The following is a 16,456-nucleotide window of genomic DNA, read 5'->3' as shown; positions in this document are numbered from 1 at the left end:
CAGAAGTATTCAATTAACTTGTCAAAAGTAAGCAATGCAGATAGACTTAGGTATTTCTTTTTTCATGTGGAAGTCTTTCATTCCCTCCCTTCCGCCCTCCCTATCTTTACTCCATGTAGGGAATTGGAGGGTAGTGTCCTTCCAGAGTATTTTTCTGTGCATTTGCAGATATGAACATATGGCCCCCCCATTTTTACTTTATGGAAATAGGACCCCAGCTATGCTTCATTCTTTCTACTCTCTAGGTAACCTCGGTCATGAAATGTCAATCTGGAGGAAGTCTCTCACAGGAGTGACTGTGACTTTCCCACTTGAATGCAGCGGCAGCTATGGGCCTAGAACATGCATCCTAGCCTTTGCTAGGTATTCTAGAAAATAAAGAGATGAATGAGACTCTAAAGAGTTGGTGGCTTAGTGATGGCTGGCTTCTGTGTAAGGTTACTTTATGAAAGTTTCTATCAATGATAGGATCAATTAGGGCCCGGCAAAAATCCAGTAAGGTATGTATGCAACTCTTTTACAGATAAGTCAAAATCCAGAGACAATGTATCTTTTGTAAAAAACAAACAAACAAACAAACAAAAAAAAAACCCACACAAAGAATAATAAGTCGTCAAACTTTGCTAGAATCTTGGTCACCAGAGGCTAACCAGCAGCTTGGCCCCTGGCAGATGCTTCGTTGGCAGCTGCTGGCATTCATCAGAACAGACCGCCGGCTGAGCAGTAAGGGTTGTGGGCAGTCTCAGAGAGCCCAGCTTCTGTTTGTATCAACCTCACATCCCTAAGGCGGTTTCTAAGCAGCTCCTGAGAGCATCCTGCCCGTGGGAACGGACGTTGCTGGCTCCCTGTGAGGTGGCAGTATGAGGAATTCTGACAAAAGGAGCACTGCCAGTCAGTGGGTAGGAGAGGAAATGCTTCTTGAAGCTTTCCACGAACAGAAGACCCTCCGTGGCCATCTGGACACTGCCTCTAAAGCAGCGGTGACACTCGATTTAGGGACGAAACCGCCGCAGGCCCAGATCGCTGTCTCCTCCGCTGAAGGCCAGGGGTTGGGCTGAAGGGTGTTTGAGGACCCGGGACCGCTGGTCATGCGCTGCGCGGAGGCGGGTGCGGAGGGCGATTTCTCTCCCGTCACAGGAGACGCGCACATCTAACACCGGGTGCGCTGTGGTGCCCGCACCACCACCACCTCACCGCACCACCACCACGTCACATGCACACCGGGTGTGAGCATCCCCGTGGGGCTCCTGCTTCTTCCCCCGGGCCCGGCGCCCAGAGCCACGGAGGGCCTGCGTGGGTTTCACAGCGTGGTCTGCGGGTCCGGGCGGGGGAGCCCCGGGGGACAGGGAGCGGGTGCCCGTCAGAACCAGGCCTCGTCCCCGCCGGGCCTCCCTCAAAGCCCGGGGCGCGGGACCGGTGCCCCGTGGCCAGCGGGTTCCCAGCGCCTCAGATGCCCAGGGGGGCGAGGTCGGCCCACCGGCCCCGACCATTGGCTCCGGAGAACAAAAGGGCCGCCCCGCGGGCGCCTCCGATAGGGCCGCGGCAGTCATCTGAGAGGCGCAGCCAATCAGGCGGCGGGGCGGCCCTGGGGATGCCAGGCGCGCCAGCCAATCAGGAGCGCGCGCCCGTCCCCCCCGCCGGGTCTGGCGGGGCCGGGAGCCCGGCGCCAGAGTCGCCCGGGGTGGCGGTTCCCGTTAACCTTAGCCTCAAAGTCAAAGGTATTTATTCCCGGCCCGCCCTCCGCGGCCCTGTCCGGGCGGGAGGGCCGTGCGGAGGGAGACCGCGCACCTAGGGCCGGCGCCCGGGCGCTCCTCCCGCGCCGCCTCCACCCGCCCTGGGCTGGGGGCGGCCTCGGGGTCCCCCGAGTCCCGGCGCTCCGGCCTCGAACTCTGCCCGATCCACACCTCCCGGGGGGACGGGCGCGGGGCGTGCGTGGGAGGGGCTGCCGGTCGGGCCGAGAGCCGGAGGGGCGTGTGTCAGCGGGAGGAACCGGGCGGTGAGCGCGGGGGCTGTCCCAGAAAGACGGGGCTCTGGAGGGAGGAGCCCCGCGCTCGCCGCAGTGACACTGGGGTGCCCCATGAACCATCGAAGGAGTGGGAACTGGGGCTGGGGTGAGAACAATGGGAGGGAAGCACTACAGAAATGGAAGTGTGTGGAGGGGTCTCCCTGAAACCTCCATTCCAGGAAAATGGGCACAGCAGCTCAGGGCTCGGGGGTGGGGTGGGGTGGGGAGTGGGAGAGGCTGGGGCTTCTTCTCCTGTAATGGGGGAGGACATGAAGATGATTGCCCCTTATGGCCCTTTGGACAGGATGGAGCCTGGAGTTGGGTCTTGGTCATTCAGAGCCTGGGTTGGGTGTGGTCAAAGCCCCAGAGGTAGGGGTGGATGTAGGGGTGGAGATAAGGGTGGGGGGAGAATGGCCGAGGGCAAGAAAACGTTTAGGCTTAGGCTGTTTTTGTTTGTTTTGTTTTTGGTCCCTGTTTTATCTGTAAAATGAAAAGATTAGAGAGTGTTAGTCTCCTTTCAGCTCTAAGGTTCTATGATTCTGTAATCTGTTTTGGACTTAGGTTTCTTTTATTGAAATGTCCCTTTATTAAAATTGTTGTTAGTGGTTTGTCAGCATGTGAGACCTTGTTCTGGGTGCCGAGGAAAGAGGAACAGCCCCTGTGTTAAGATGTGGGCAGTCTTGTGGAGACAGACAAAATATTATCACACCATGTGAATGGTGCTGGGTGGAGTGGATGCACAGGTCAGACAGAGAAGGGCCCTTACCTGAGCCTGCAAGTCAAAAACGCTTCCTGGTCACAGTGATCCCTGATTGGACTGGGCAGGGAAGAGTTGGGCAAAAGTATTCCAGGGCTGGTCACAGGCATGCTACCACGTGGCAAAGTCAGGGGGCCGCAGAGTGGGACAGTGGGGCAGGCTGAGCCTCAGGCAGTGAGGAGAGGTGAGCAGAGGCCAGTTTTAAATGGTCTTGCCAAGAAATTTTTAACGGAACCTGAAGGTGTTGAGGACCCATCGAAGTATTTTGAGCAAAGTAGAAACATGTCCAGATTGTAATATTGCTTTAAATTCTGGGTGGTAGGTGGGTTGGAGGGGCAAGATAAGCTATAACACAGGTCCAGTGTCCAGGAGAGAAGTGGTGAGGCAAAGCAGTGGCAGTAGGAGGTCCAAAGGTCTTAAAAAATAGCACCGGTACGTACCACTCAGTGCCTGTGTGTTGTGGGCATTTGTGCTGCGTCGTAGCGAAGGTGGTTCATCTTGGAAAGGCCTGATGAGGACCCACTGCCATCTCTGGGGAAGCAAGGGCGGTCTGAGGTCAAGTGCAGAGCATGATGGGAGTGGTCTGTCCCATGCATCTGGCCCTGGAGAGAGGTCACTTGAGGAATCCTGGGTTTCCTAGGGCCGAGTGGCCTGGAGAGAAAAGCGCGGTCAGGGCGTGCAGGAGGAGACCTCATGTCTAATTCTCTTTGAGTCAGAGAATGTCAGCTCGGCCTCACTTTCCTCATCTTACAAGAGGGAAACACTTCCTACTTTTCCCAAGCTCCTTCAAAACGCAGTGCACTAGAAAAGGATGTATAGATGAAAATGACACTTGTTCAGTGTTGTGAGCGGTTGGTTTTGTCCCTGGTCTTCAGATCAGGTGATGGGGGTCCCAGGCCCAGGCAGGCTCCTAAGTCCTGGTCTTGGGGTGGAGGAACATGAGTGCTGCTCTTTTAAAAGGACACTGGGATGGGTGTGGGGATGCCCCGGGCGAGGGGCAGGTGTGGGGGCATGCAGGAGGGGGTGGGACAGTCCAAGCAGAGATGTGCACGTAAGTCAGATAGAGGAAGAAGTGCTACAGGTTTGGGTCTGGGGTCACATCAGGGACCTCCAGGAAGTGGAGAGGCATGGGGAACCGGCTGCCAGGCTGTCCCTGGATATGGTTCCCAAGGAAGGCTGGCGGGTGCAAACGGCGGTCACTAGAACGGGTTCTTCCTCCCGGGGAAACCCTGTGATACAGTCCTGACAAGGTGGGGAGTGTGTGTGGGGGCAGGTGTGGCAACTGCAATGACCTAAAAAGAAGTCATCTCGCACCTTGTGAACATTTTTCAGTCTTTTCAGCTGTTCCTTCCATTTGCTAGAACAATTGTATACATTAGGAACAAGCATTGCTTTCATCTGTGGAGGGGGAAACTGGCCCAGAGAAGAAAAGCAGTTGGTCTTGGGTCACATGGCTAATCAGAAGCGAACCCCAGTCCGGCTGGTATGGGATTGAGTGTCTCCCCATGCACCAGGAGGTCTCCAGTTCATTTTCAGGACACAGGTCGCAGGCTCGATCCCCAATAGGGGAAGTGATCGAAGTTTCTCTCTCATCAGTGTTTCTATCTCCCTCTCCCTTCCTCCCTCTGAAACCAATAAACACACACACACACACACACACACACACACACACACACACATATATATATATATATATATATATATATATATATATATATTTATGTTTTTTTTTTTTAAAGAAGCAAACTCTATCCCAAGCTCTCAGCCGCCCCCTCCCACCCCCTTCCTCACCCACTGAGGAATCAGCCAGCAGAGAGTGGGCCAGCCAGACTAGAGTACGTGGCAGAGGGAAGGCAGCTGGTTTGAGTGGGTGAGGCAAGGAGGAGGGCCAGGTGGAGTTAAACCAGCAGATGGCTGGGAGAGAGGTGATTAAGAGAAAGTAGGGAAGCATGGACCAAGGGGCAGAGGGAGGCCAGCTCGATGTGGTGGGGTACCTGGGGAAGGATGACCCCTTGCCTGCAGTTTCCCGTGGGGGCAGGATTGTTGGTATAAGTGAGCATGGCAGACGGTGAGGGCATGGGTGCAGCCTTGGGTCAGGGATCATGACTGAGCAGGGCCTGGGAGCTGGGCCATCCCCGAAAGCCTCAGCTCCTGGTGCAGGGCATGTGGCCAGTCCCTGGTCCATTGGTGACAAAGGACACATGAGGCGCTACCCACTCCTTCCCCATGAGGGGAAGAGAGATGTGCTTGGCTGGTGGAAAAGCTCCAGGGGCCTGAGCTTGGGAGGATGTGGGAGACCTGGACATGTCCCTGCACTGTGGCCTTTCTCCTCACCCAGCTGCTGCCCGCCCTTTCCCGCCCCCAAGTTTCTGCTGAGACCAAAGCTCCTTTGTTACCTTCCCCTGGCCCAGACCTCACCACCTGCCACAGGCCACAATCCCCGCTTTGTGTGGTCTGGCAGTTGTCATGGCAGCTGCCCCAGCTGAGGGGACTCATCCCAGCTGCAGCCTGACCCCACGTAGGGAGGGCTGGGCCCGGAGCCAGGGGCTGGGAAGGAAATGGTGATCAGGGCCCGGCCCTGAGATCTGCTCTCCACCGAGCTTGTTGGGCCGCCAGGGAAAGGTCATTGGAGGGTGGGGTCAAGGCCAAGGGGCCTTCATAGACTCCGTGGGCACTGTTGGGGGTGGCGGGCTGGCCCATGGCTTCCTGTGTTCTGGCTGGAGCGTTTTGCTAGGCAGCCTGCTGAATGGGTTCCTGGGCATCTCAGGTCAATTGATGCGTCAGGTGGCGTGAGACTGTTGGGTGGCAGAATAAGAGAGGATGGCCCCACACTCCAATGACCTTTCCCTGGCGGCCCAACAAGCTCTGCGGAGAGCAGGTCCCACCCTGCAGTTGTTTTGAGCCCGGACCCGAGGCTTTAGTCTGGGAGCTGGAAGGCCTGGGATCTTGCCCTGCTCCATCACTCAGCACCTATGTGACTTGGAGCACGTCAGCGGCCCTCTCTGACCTCAGGTTCCTCTTCATAAAATGGGAATCGTGCTTGTTTTACCTGCCTGGCAGGTATGTGTGCAATTTAAAAAATGCTGCACATTTCAGCCAAGGTCATGGACAGAAAAGCTCTTGAAAGAGAAGGAATGCATTCTGTGAAGTGGCTGGCATGAGGACTGGGAAAGCTTTTTGTCCTTGTCCCACCGGCCAACTCTGTTTCCTTCGCTCCCCTCTCACGCACAGACCGAGTCAGGGCACCGTGGGTCCCCCGGGATGGAGAGCAGCCCGGCAGGTGCCAGCACAGGTAAGACAGAAGATGGGAAGGTGCGAGCCAACCATGGCTTCCTTTCCTGGCACGTCTTCCGTCTTCCTGTCCCTCCAAAGCTGCCGTCACACAGCCCCTGGGGCTCACTTACAGGGTGTGGAATTGCAGGATGTTGAAGGTCTTCAAAGAATGGGACAAAGACATTATAAGAACTAAGAAAATGACAGAAGGCAGTTCAAAACTTGCCAGGCAAGGGAACACACACACACACACACACACACACACACACACTGGCATGCACACACATATGCTATTTTCTTTGTTAATTCCTCCCTCCTACTTCCTCTGGATTTATTGTCTTTTAAATATTGGAACCTGTTTAGAGCTTCTCTCTCTTCTTTGTTCACAACTGTTTCATTTTACCTACTTTTAATCGAATGTAAACTTTCTATTGAATTGTAACACATTGAAAAGTGCCTAGTTCAGGAGCTCTATAAATTCTCATGATACGAACACTCCCCTGTGACCAGCACCCAGATCAAGAAAGAGACCATTGCCGGAATGAGAAGTCCCTCCTGCCCCCTTCCAAACAGGGAGTCTTTATCCTGGCTTCTCACTCACTCAGTCCTGCCGGCTTCTGAACGTCATAGTGTCTGAAGCAGACCTTTCCCATTGAGCTGATGTCCGTGAGCCGGAGGAACCACGTGCCCCTGTGGACTTGAGCAGCCCTGTGTGTGGGACTCGGGAGTAGAGGGGCCTAGGTTTAGTACAAAGACAAGGCTCACCTGTTCTGGTGCTGAGACCTTTCTGGTTGATTTTCTTGATCTTGCTTTTGTTGAAGAAAAGTGATTTTGCCAAATGGCCAAGGACCCAGCAGGTGAGGTGCCCACATACCATGGCTGCCACCCTGGAGAGAGCCCGGCAGGGACATGGGCCACTGAGGGACTGGACACAGACTCGCTTAGCAAACACCTAGCCCATGAGCCTTTGGAAAAGAAGATGTTTGAACTTGGCCATGTTCTGCTTGCTCTCCAGGGAAGATCTCACTGGATGGGTGTCTTTAACTGTCCCTGCGTCTCCTGGGTCTCGGGCAGAGCAGGGGGACAGCTGGTGTGCCCTGGCACAGCAGCTTCACTTAGCTTCCCTCCTTTCTTTGTTGTTGTTAATCCTCACCTGAGGATATTTTTTTCCATTGAGTTTGAGAGAGAGTGGAAGGGAGCGAAAAGGGGGAGAGAAGTGAGACATCGATATGAGAGAGCCACATTGATTGGTTGCTGGGGTGGGGATTGAACCTGCAACCCAGATACCTTATTTGGAATCGAACACTTGACTCCCTGGTGCACAGGCTGACGCTCTAACCACTGAACAAACCGGGCCAGGACCAGCTTTCTTACTTTGCATCTTTCCCTTTGTCTTTCTCCAAACCCCAACCTGCCCCTGCCCTACTGCCCTTCCTTCCCCTCCTGTCTCCCTTCTCCTGTCCCCCTTCCCCCTTCTCCCCTTTCAAATCTCTTCCGTTTGCTTTCTTCGGCCTTGTCTTATTTTCTGCTATGCTCTGTCCTCCAGCCAAGTCTTCCTCAGCTCAGAGCAGTGACTGACTCTCCCCGTCCTCTGTCCCTTTGCCTCTGGCAGGAGACCGGCTGGTGATGAAGATCAAGCCAGAGAAGCCAGAGTGGCTGCTGCAGACCCTGGCGCCGCCGGCCGCGCTTTCCAAGGACAAGGAAAACATTTTCCAGCAGCCCCTGGGGCTCCCACCATGCCAGGCTCTGGGGAAACCCCGATCCTTGGGGGGACAGGAGGAGACTGGGGGTCCCAGGTGGACCCCTCCCACTGAGCAGGATGCTGGGTTGGCAGGCCAGGTTCCGGGGGCAGCCCCCGGACCCCTGAGCCCAGTTCTTCCTGCCAGCGCCGGCCACTTCGTGTGCCTGGACTGCGGGAAGAGGTTCAGCTGGTGGTCATCCCTGAAGATCCACCAGCGCACCCACACGGGTGAGAAGCCTTACCTGTGCGGCAGCTGCGGCAAGAGCTTCAGCCAGAAGCCCAACCTGGCGCGCCACCAGCAGCGGCACACGGGCGAGCGGCCCTTCCGCTGCCCCGAGTGCGCCAGGCGCTTCAGCCAGAAGCAGCACCTGCTCAAGCACCAGAAGACCCACTCCCGGCCCGCCTCCTACTCCTGCCCCGAGTGCCAGCGCTGCTTCCGCCACCAGCTGGGCCTCCGCACCCACCAGCGCGCGCACGTGCGGGGCCGCCAGGGCGCCCGCGCCGCCGGGCTGTGCGAGCTGCTCCGGGACTCCACCGCCCGCGGGGGCTGCCGCCTGCGTCCGGGGCCGCCGCGGGGGCGCCCCGAGTGGGCCTGGCTGGGGCTCTTCCAGGGCTGGCGGCGCCAAGCGGGGGCCCAGCCTGCCGCCGCCGCCGCCGCGGGGCCCGGCGAGCAGCGCCCGTTCATCTGCAGCGAGTGCGGCAAGAGCTTCGCGTGGTGGTCGTCGCTGAACATCCACCGGCGCACCCACACGGGCGAGCGGCCCTACCCGTGCCCCGAGTGCGGCCGCCGCTTCAGCCAGAAGCCCAACCTCACGCGGCACCTGCGCAACCACACGGGCGAGCGCCCGCACCCCTGCGCGCACTGCGGCCGCCGCTTCCGCCAGAAGCAGCACCTGCTCAAGCACCAGCGCACGCACCTGCCCGGCGCCCCGGCGGCGCGCTGCCCGGCCTGCGGTCAGAGCTGCGCCGGCCGCGCGGCGCTGCGGGCCCACCGGTGCGCGCACGCCGCCGCCGCCAAGTCGCTGGGCCCCGGGTCTCAGGCCCAAGGCCTCCCGGGCCGGTCGGCGGCGCCACCACCGCACAGCCCCCCATCAGCCCGGCGACCCACCGACGGGAGGAGCAGCGCGCGGGAGGAGCTGGTTGGGCCGGGCGAGCAGCGCCAGTTCATCTGCAGCGAGTGCGGCAAGAGCTTCGCGTGGTGGTCGGCGCTCACCGTCCACCGGCGCATCCACACGGGCGAGCGGCCCTACCCGTGCCCCGAGTGCGGCCGCCGCTTCAGCCAGAAGCCCAACCTCACACGGCACCGGCGCAACCACACGGGCGAGCGGCCCTACCGGTGCGCGGCCTGCGGGCGCAGCTTCAGCCAGAAGCAGCACCTGCTCAAGCACCAGCGCACGCACCTGCAGGCCCCGCCGCCCGCCCCCAGCGCCAAGGCGGACGCGCTTTAGTGCACTGGGACCGAAGGGGACCCGCAGGGGGATGTTTGCAGGGTGCCTGTGGGGGATGGCCAGAGTGGTGGCTTTTAGGACCCCAGCGGGTAAGACCCGATCATAAGACTGAAGGCCCGAGAACAGAATTCCAGGAGAATCCCAAAGGGTCTCCGTAGGCTGAGAGAGGAGGTGGGATCAGGCATTCCTCACCCTGGAGCTGGGATGTGTCCCGGACAGGTGGAGGGCCAACCCCGTAAACTTACCCAGAGGTGGGACCCCAACCCCTAGCCCTCAGGCGCCAGGTGGGGGCCGGTTGGGGGCTGAGGGAGAAGCTCCCTGGTGTGCAATGGCCCAGGTTTGGGCTGGCCAGCTGTAGTGCCCCCTGCCACAGGTCGGCGGGGCAGAGGCAAGCACATTCCCAGTGCAAAGGCAATGCCTAGCACTTAGTGGCCATTCAGTACAGAGTTTTGGAAGGAGTGAATGGTTCTATGGTCCTGACCGTGAGTGAGTGTCCCACTGCCTAGGACGGGGATGTGTGAGACGGTCAGGGTCTGGGCCCAAGGGGCGTGGTCCCAGCTGAGGTTTGATGGCTTGGGAAGGGCCTGGGGCAGGGAAGAGCAAAGCCTGCTGCTCCTACTCTGGGCCTGGGGCATGCCCAGTGGCTCCTCATCATGGCAGTGTCACAGAAGAGAAAAATGAAGGACTGACTATCTCACATGGTCTCATTGTCTTTCTTCAGCTTACCTTCCTGATCTCCGTCTCTGGATCCATGGTCTCCAGGTCTCTGTGTGCTCTCGGGGACCATTTGCCCCAAGACAAGGATGAGGAGCTTTGGCCACGAGCAGAGCAACTGCCCACACCAATTCTCCTTTCCCCTCTTCCAATGCAATTTATCTCTTTCCACACATTCCCCTCAACCTGTAGCCCCCCAAAGTCACTCCTCATGCTTTTCCAAAGCAGAACCCAGAGCTTCAGCCCAGCTGTAGCTTGCACTGTATTTTCCCACAGGAGGGGGTATTGGGGTGCTAGGGTTGGATAGGTGGGAGGAGAAAGAAGGGGACCTAGCTAATTCTGTAGGAGGATGAACTATGTGTACCTGCCTCCCAGGGCTTGTGGGGTTCTCTGAGCTCAGAGATGTGTTTCCTTTTCCAGAGCTGGCTGTGTTCACCCTGGCTTCCGGTTACTCCTCTTTCCAGGTTTTGTTTAATCCCTTTCATCTGGCAGGAGTTCCAATTGTAACATCACGGAAAGACCGGTGGAGGTGATGACTCCGTTTACCTGGGGAACACATTTGGTTCAGCCAGGGCTCCGACTTGTGGTCCAGGTCTTTGATCATAAACCATGTTGTCTGCCCATTCTTCAATCAACTCTCAGGACCAGGCAAAAGCCAAATCAGAACAGTCTTCCTAGGCCCCCTCTCTGACCCACACCAGCCCTAAGTGCCCCCCTTTCTCTCTGTAATGCCTGCCTGGCTCCTCCCCCCACTTTAGCCTGGCCAGTGTGGCTCAGTGATTGAGCATGGACCTATGAAGCAGTAGTTCACATGTGTTGGGCAGGACACATGCCTGGTGTGCAGGCTCAATCCCCAGTAGGGGGTGTGCAGGAGGCAGCCAGTCCACGAGTCTCATCATTGATGTTTCTATCTCTCCCTTTCATTCTGAAATCAATAAAAAACAAAATAAAACAACAACCCCAAACCTACCTTACCCATGGGGAAGAGTCATTTGCTTCTTCCTCTTTGCCACTTACCAAATCCGAGACCAACTCAAGTGAGCACACCTCCAGGAAGGCATCCTAGAGTACCATGCCTGTATCAGAGAGCCACTGTCTGCAGGGACGGACCTGCAGAAACACTGGCGCCCCTGGGGCCAGGTGCCTGAGGGGCGGGGCAGACACATACTGCAGAGACAGGAGGGGAATTTCTGTATCACAGCTTGTTATCTCCCACAAGTGGCCTGTGTTCAGTGATCAAAGCAAACACCTGGCTTGGTAGGACGTGGGGTTAATGAGGCCTAACCGCAGCTTTTCTCCTCCAAGCAAAATCATGAGGGTGCCTGCTCGCTGACCCCAAGTGACGGAGCCTCTCACACATGGGTGCTTTGGGTCACAGCGGGGATAGGGCCAAGCCCATCAAACGTGCGTGGCCTGTTGACCAGGTCGGGATGGCACACATTAACCCACTAACCAAGCCTCCTGTGTGATAGGCACTGTGTCAGACTCGAGTGATGCTGTGATGAATAAGACACTGTATCGGTCAGCTTGGGCTGCCATAGTAATATACCACTGGGGGCTTACCCAATGCCATCTGGAGGCTCGGAAGTTCAAGAACAAGGTGCTGGCAGGTTTGGTCCCTGGTGAGAGCTTCCTGCCTTGCAGATGACCTTTTCTCTGTGTCCTCATATGGTGGTGGGTGGTCCGGGGAGGGAGAAAGGGCCTAAAACACTGCTCTGGTCTCTCCCTCTTCTTATAGAGACACGAATCTCATAGAGACACTAATCTCATTTATACCTCATCCATCCTGTCTCCCAAAGGCCCTATCTCCAAATGCCATCACATTGGGGGTCAGGGCTTTAAAATATGAATTTTTTTGGGGGGGGGTTAGGGGAGGAGAGACATGATTCAGTCAATAGCAATCACAGTCTCCCCTGAGGAGCCCATTGACCTTCACAGAATATCGCTTTAACGCACACTCAGTTTGGAACAATCTATATGGTCAGCTCTTGAACAAGTTGTCCCAGCCCTGGCTCTCTTCTTGTTGATCTCGTTTGGTCTCACCACCAGGCAGTGACTGAGGCAGGCCATGATGTAGAAAAAGGGGATGGGGATTGTGGGACTTGTCCAGCAGGTCATGTTGCAAATTGGCAGCAGGTCCCAGGGCCTCCAGTTAACCTAACCCTCTTCCACAGTCACAATCACAGGCTTTGCCAAGGGAGGCCTGACATTGTCAACTTCAATGTCCATTGCCTTTCATTTTAAAATAATAACACGAGGTCAGAGAACATTGAGCAAGAGCCACACCATGAAATCAAAGACAAGAAGGTCAGGCCTATCCTAGTGGTTTATAATTCAAAATGCTCAAGAGCACGCGGAGGTCAAAGGGTTGCTGAAGGGAGCGGAAAACCACCATGTGTAAAGACATTAAACACCTTAAAGAACATATCTTGTTCACGGCCAGGTAAGTGCAAGTCTGTGGTGGGGACCCGCGGCCAAGCTTCCAGCAGGTCACGTGAGCGAGGTGGAGCTGGGGTCCTGAAACTGCCTGCATCCTCCTTGCATTCCATCCTTAGGAGCAGGCTGGGAGCTAAAAATTTGACTTAGGTCCTTGGGAAGTGGCTGTGCTCTGGCAAGCACCGTGAACTTCAAGTCAGCCGTAAGGTGGTCAGCCTCCTTGCCAGGAGTTGGTTCCCCACTGCCCAGCCTCAGGGAATGTCCCCTGGGAGAGAGGACTCGGAGGCCAAGGCGGCTGAGGACAGCGGCACTGACCTGGGAGAGAGTAGGGACTTGGCAGTGAGTGCCTAGTGTGAGTTAGAAATGCTACTGAGACTTTTTCTTTTTTTAAGTAGTTGGGTTTGGAAAAGAAATATCCTAGACCCTTTGTTAAGAGGAAGAGTATTGGGGCTGAAACCAGTATGTTTTCCCGTATCACTGCCCTGACAGATCACAGCACAGAAGAGAGGGAAATGCAGGGTGTCCGTAGCTTGTCCTCGGGGGTAAGTCAGAAAGGTTTCTCCTAGGTTACTCAGATCGAGAGGGAGAGGTGCTAGGCCAGCTAGCCCAGCAGAACTCTGTGATGACGAAAATGTTCTCGTTTGCTGCCTCATGCCATAGCCTCAGCCAGTGGTGCTTGATCACTTAACATGTGGCTAGCGAGGCCCTGGCTGGGTAGCTCCGTTGGTTAGAGCATTTCCCGATACACCAAGGTTTCCGGTTCTATCTCTGGTCGGGAAACAGACAAGAATCAACCAGTGAGTGCATAACGAAGTGAAACAACAAATAACATTTCCCCCCACCTCTTTTACAAATCAATAAAAAAGAAAGTCTAAAAATGTGGCTATCGGGTCTGAGGAAGTGAATTTTAAGTTTTATTTGATTTAAATTAATTAAAATTCAATTAGCCACCTGTGGCTACTAGATAGTATAGCTCTAGGAATTATGCTCCTTTTGAGAAGTAGAAATGTTCTCTCCCTTCCCCTTCCCCACCCAAATCAAGAAAGAGCTAGCTTTTGTCATCGGGAATAGTGGATTGTGTCAGGTAGTTCTGGGACTAAATTCTGGATTTGCCATTTAAGCTGTGAGACTTGGGCAAGTAACCTATTATACTTACAGCATTATTTATGGTCCCAGCACACAGCAGGCACTCCATAAGTGGTAGCTGTGGGCATTATTGTGGGGACACTGTCATTATCGCTACCTGCAAAGCATTTACAGAAGTGGGAGCTGTACGGTGGGGAGGGTTTTCCCAAACAGAGCTCAGTCCCCATAAGGAGTGAACCATCCCCAGGGGTAAGCAGACCCGCTGCAAATGGAAGGGCGTGGCTGAATTGATGTCATAGGTCATGTCTTGGGTTTTAACTTAGAGGAGAGAGAACTTTGGAGCAGAAGTGACCTCGCAACCAGAGCCCACACTTGCAGCTGGATCTCGGCAGGTTTCCCAGCCCAAAGCTGTGACTGGGGCAGTTCTGCCTGCTGCTCCTCATTCTTTACACTGCATTAGGGCCCTTGCTGGCCACCAAAGCTCTCAGGCATTGCTTGTAAACATCCATCCATCCATCCATCCATTCATTCATTCAATACATTGGGTTGAGGACCTATTGTATGCTGGGCACAAAGATGCTAAACACACAGCCTGTGCCCTTTGAAGTTCACAACCTGGTGGGAAAACAAAAGTGTGCTGAATCTCAACCTGATGTTAGTGATCACCATCCAACCTGGGGAACTGGGAGGAGCTGGTCACGGGAGACGGTTGTCCTGCGGAGCTAAGCGCTGGGGATGCAGGCAGAACAGGAGCTGGAGGATTGCAGGCTGAAATCTGTGAGAGCAGTGGTGATGGCTGTCCATTTGGTGTGCCTGGGGGTAGGGTGGGGGGTACAGTGCAGAGCACCAATACCCACAAGACCAGGGGACCACAGGCCATCTGCTCTCTGGGACCCTGTGAGCAGCCCAGGCCTTTGTTAGGGACCAGAGTCCAGCTGTCACACTAGCCTCGCAGAGGGGCGGTGATTGTTACGGCAGACACTGGCCCTGCCCGTAGGAAGAAGCATGACTGCCGTAGGATGCTTCCACACTGCCATTCTACTAGTGTGTTCACCAGAGAATGGCGGAGGGGAGATGTGGGAAGAGGTGCATGTGTTTGACATCACAGAAACAGAGTGGAAACCGGGCAGTGGCGAGCAGAGTCGGGAAGCCTCCTGGACCCCTTGACCTTCGGCATTCCCACCGAGATGGGATGCGTTTCAGCCTGTCAGCCTGCTCCCCTCTCCCCCCAGGCCATGCTCCTTTCCCATTTTGGCACAGCTTTCCTAGAAAATGCTGCTAAAAGTATGGGCTACATCCTCAGGTATATTATTGATTTTGCTTTTGAAAACCTGGCCATTTTTAACGCTCCCCATGTCCCCTGTAGCCTGCAAGAGACATGACAACTAGTGGTAAAAAAGCTGGAGCTGGGAGGTGTGGCTGTCCTATGATCAGAGCTCCAGCACCCACGCAGAGGGTGGGTGTGGGGTGTCACCAGTGGTTAGGGATCCTGTCGTCAGTGCCATGGGAACTCTGCCCTTAGCCCTGGGTGCCGTCCACCTTGCTGGATTCATTTCTTGGGGTTTCCCAGAATTCTCTCCCTGTTGCCTCTATTTGAAATACCAATCTCCTTGGCATGTCTAACCCACAAAGTCCCATCTGCCCCAGGCAGGTGCCTCTGAGCAGCATGGATGCGGTCCCGAGAGGTGAGAATGCCCCGGGTGAACCTTTTGGGGCAGACAGTCCATGAAGCAAGCTGGGAGTAGGGGTTGATTTTACTGCTGGGTGGACCCCACCTGGAATCCTTCAGTTCTCGGGGCTCTCAGAGGCACAGGGGGGACCTCGTGAGCTGGGAGAGTGCCACCTGGTCAGCCATGTCCCTGTCTGCTGTGAAGAGCCCTGCCTTTCGAAATCCCAACTGCCTGGCCTTTCGGAATGCCAACGGCTCCCGGACCTGGCAGCTACAGAGGGGCCACGGAGAACAAGGCTGGTCCATGTCCCTCTAGAATAGGGGTGTCGAACTCAATCAGAGAAGGGGCCAAAATCTAAAATCCAGCCTAAATCGCGGGCCGAATGGTTTACTGAACAGTCATAAACTGTCATTGTGATGGAAACGCAGCAGAGTGCAGTGATGACAGCGCAGTGCGGGCCACATTGCAAGGCCTGGCGGGACGGATTTGGCCCACGGGCCTTGTGTTTGACACATGTGCTCTAGAACTTTCAGCTTTAAGAAGTCACTTTCCCTTCCTGGCTCAGTTTCTTTTTTCTTTTATTTATTTATTTATTTATTTATTTATTTATTTATTTATTTTAAATATATTTTATTGATTTTTTACAGAGAGGGAGGGAGAGAAATAGAGAGCTAGAAATGTCGATGAGAGAGAAACATCGACCAGCTGCCTCCTGCACACCCCCTACCGGGGATGTGCCCGCAACCAACGTACATGCCCCCGACCGAAATCGAAGCTGGGACCCCTCAGTCTGCAGACCGACACTCCACCACTGAGCCAAACCGGTTTCTGCTCTTTTTTATTAAAAAAAAAAATATATATATATATATCTTATTGGTTTTTTTCACAGAGAGGAAGGGAGAGGATAGAGAGTTAGAAACATCGATGAGAGAGAAACATCGATCAGCTGCCTCCTACACACCTCCCAGTGGGTATGTGCCCACAAACTAGGTACATGCCCTTGACCGGAATCGAACCTGGGTCCCTTGAGTTTGCAGGCCAAAGCTCTATCCACTGAGCCAAACCAGCTAGGGCTGGCTCAGTTTCTTTATCCATGGCATGCAAATTCGGAGGCATTGTCTCACCCGGACGGCACTGTGACTTCTGATCCCAGTCACCACACCAGGTTTCTGTTTCTGGGTGGCGGGCCTGCCTTCCCACGCCTGCACCCCTCAGAGCAGGGGGCCCCAGCAGCGGGAAGCCGCTCTGAGCTTCAGTCTGATTTCATGTTCTCAGCTATAAAACGGGGTAATAACACCTGCGTAACCTGGACGGCGCATGGTTATT

The 16,456-nt window shown here is 55.5% G+C and overlaps 1 protein-coding gene across 4 annotated transcripts; it reads left to right on the top strand.

Annotated features, from left to right (window-relative positions):
* The first annotated feature begins 1,576 nt into the window (after window positions 1-1,576).
* ZNF775 (zinc finger protein 775) lies at window positions 1,577-9,921 on the top strand. 4 transcript variants are annotated; one of them, XM_036429823.2, is made up of 3 exons: window positions 1,591-1,718; window positions 5,994-6,054; window positions 7,648-9,921. In XM_036429823.2, exons 2-3 carry the CDS (start codon window positions 6,024-6,026, stop codon window positions 9,222-9,224), a joined length of 1,608 nt encoding a protein of 535 aa, XP_036285716.1. In that variant the 5' UTR covers window positions 1,591-1,718; window positions 5,994-6,023; the 3' UTR covers window positions 9,225-9,921. The 4 variants fall into 4 exon arrangements, with proteins under 4 accessions (XP_045434569.1, XP_036285716.1, XP_036285715.1 ...); XM_036429822.2 differs by lacking the exon at window positions 1,591-1,718 and adding an exon at window positions 5,648-5,822; XM_045578613.1 differs by lacking the exon at window positions 5,994-6,054 and having other exon boundaries at window positions 1,577-1,718.
* The last annotated feature ends 6,535 nt before the right edge of the window (window positions 9,922-16,456 follow it).

Source organism: Pipistrellus kuhlii, unplaced genomic scaffold (genome assembly GCF_014108245.1).
Source record: "Pipistrellus kuhlii isolate mPipKuh1 unplaced genomic scaffold, mPipKuh1.p scaffold_m20_p_10, whole genome shotgun sequence".
Taxonomy (NCBI): domain Eukaryota; kingdom Metazoa; phylum Chordata; class Mammalia; order Chiroptera; family Vespertilionidae; genus Pipistrellus; species Pipistrellus kuhlii.
The sequence above is the reverse complement of the archived record's forward strand: the minus strand, read 5'-3'. Positions and strand labels throughout refer to the sequence as shown.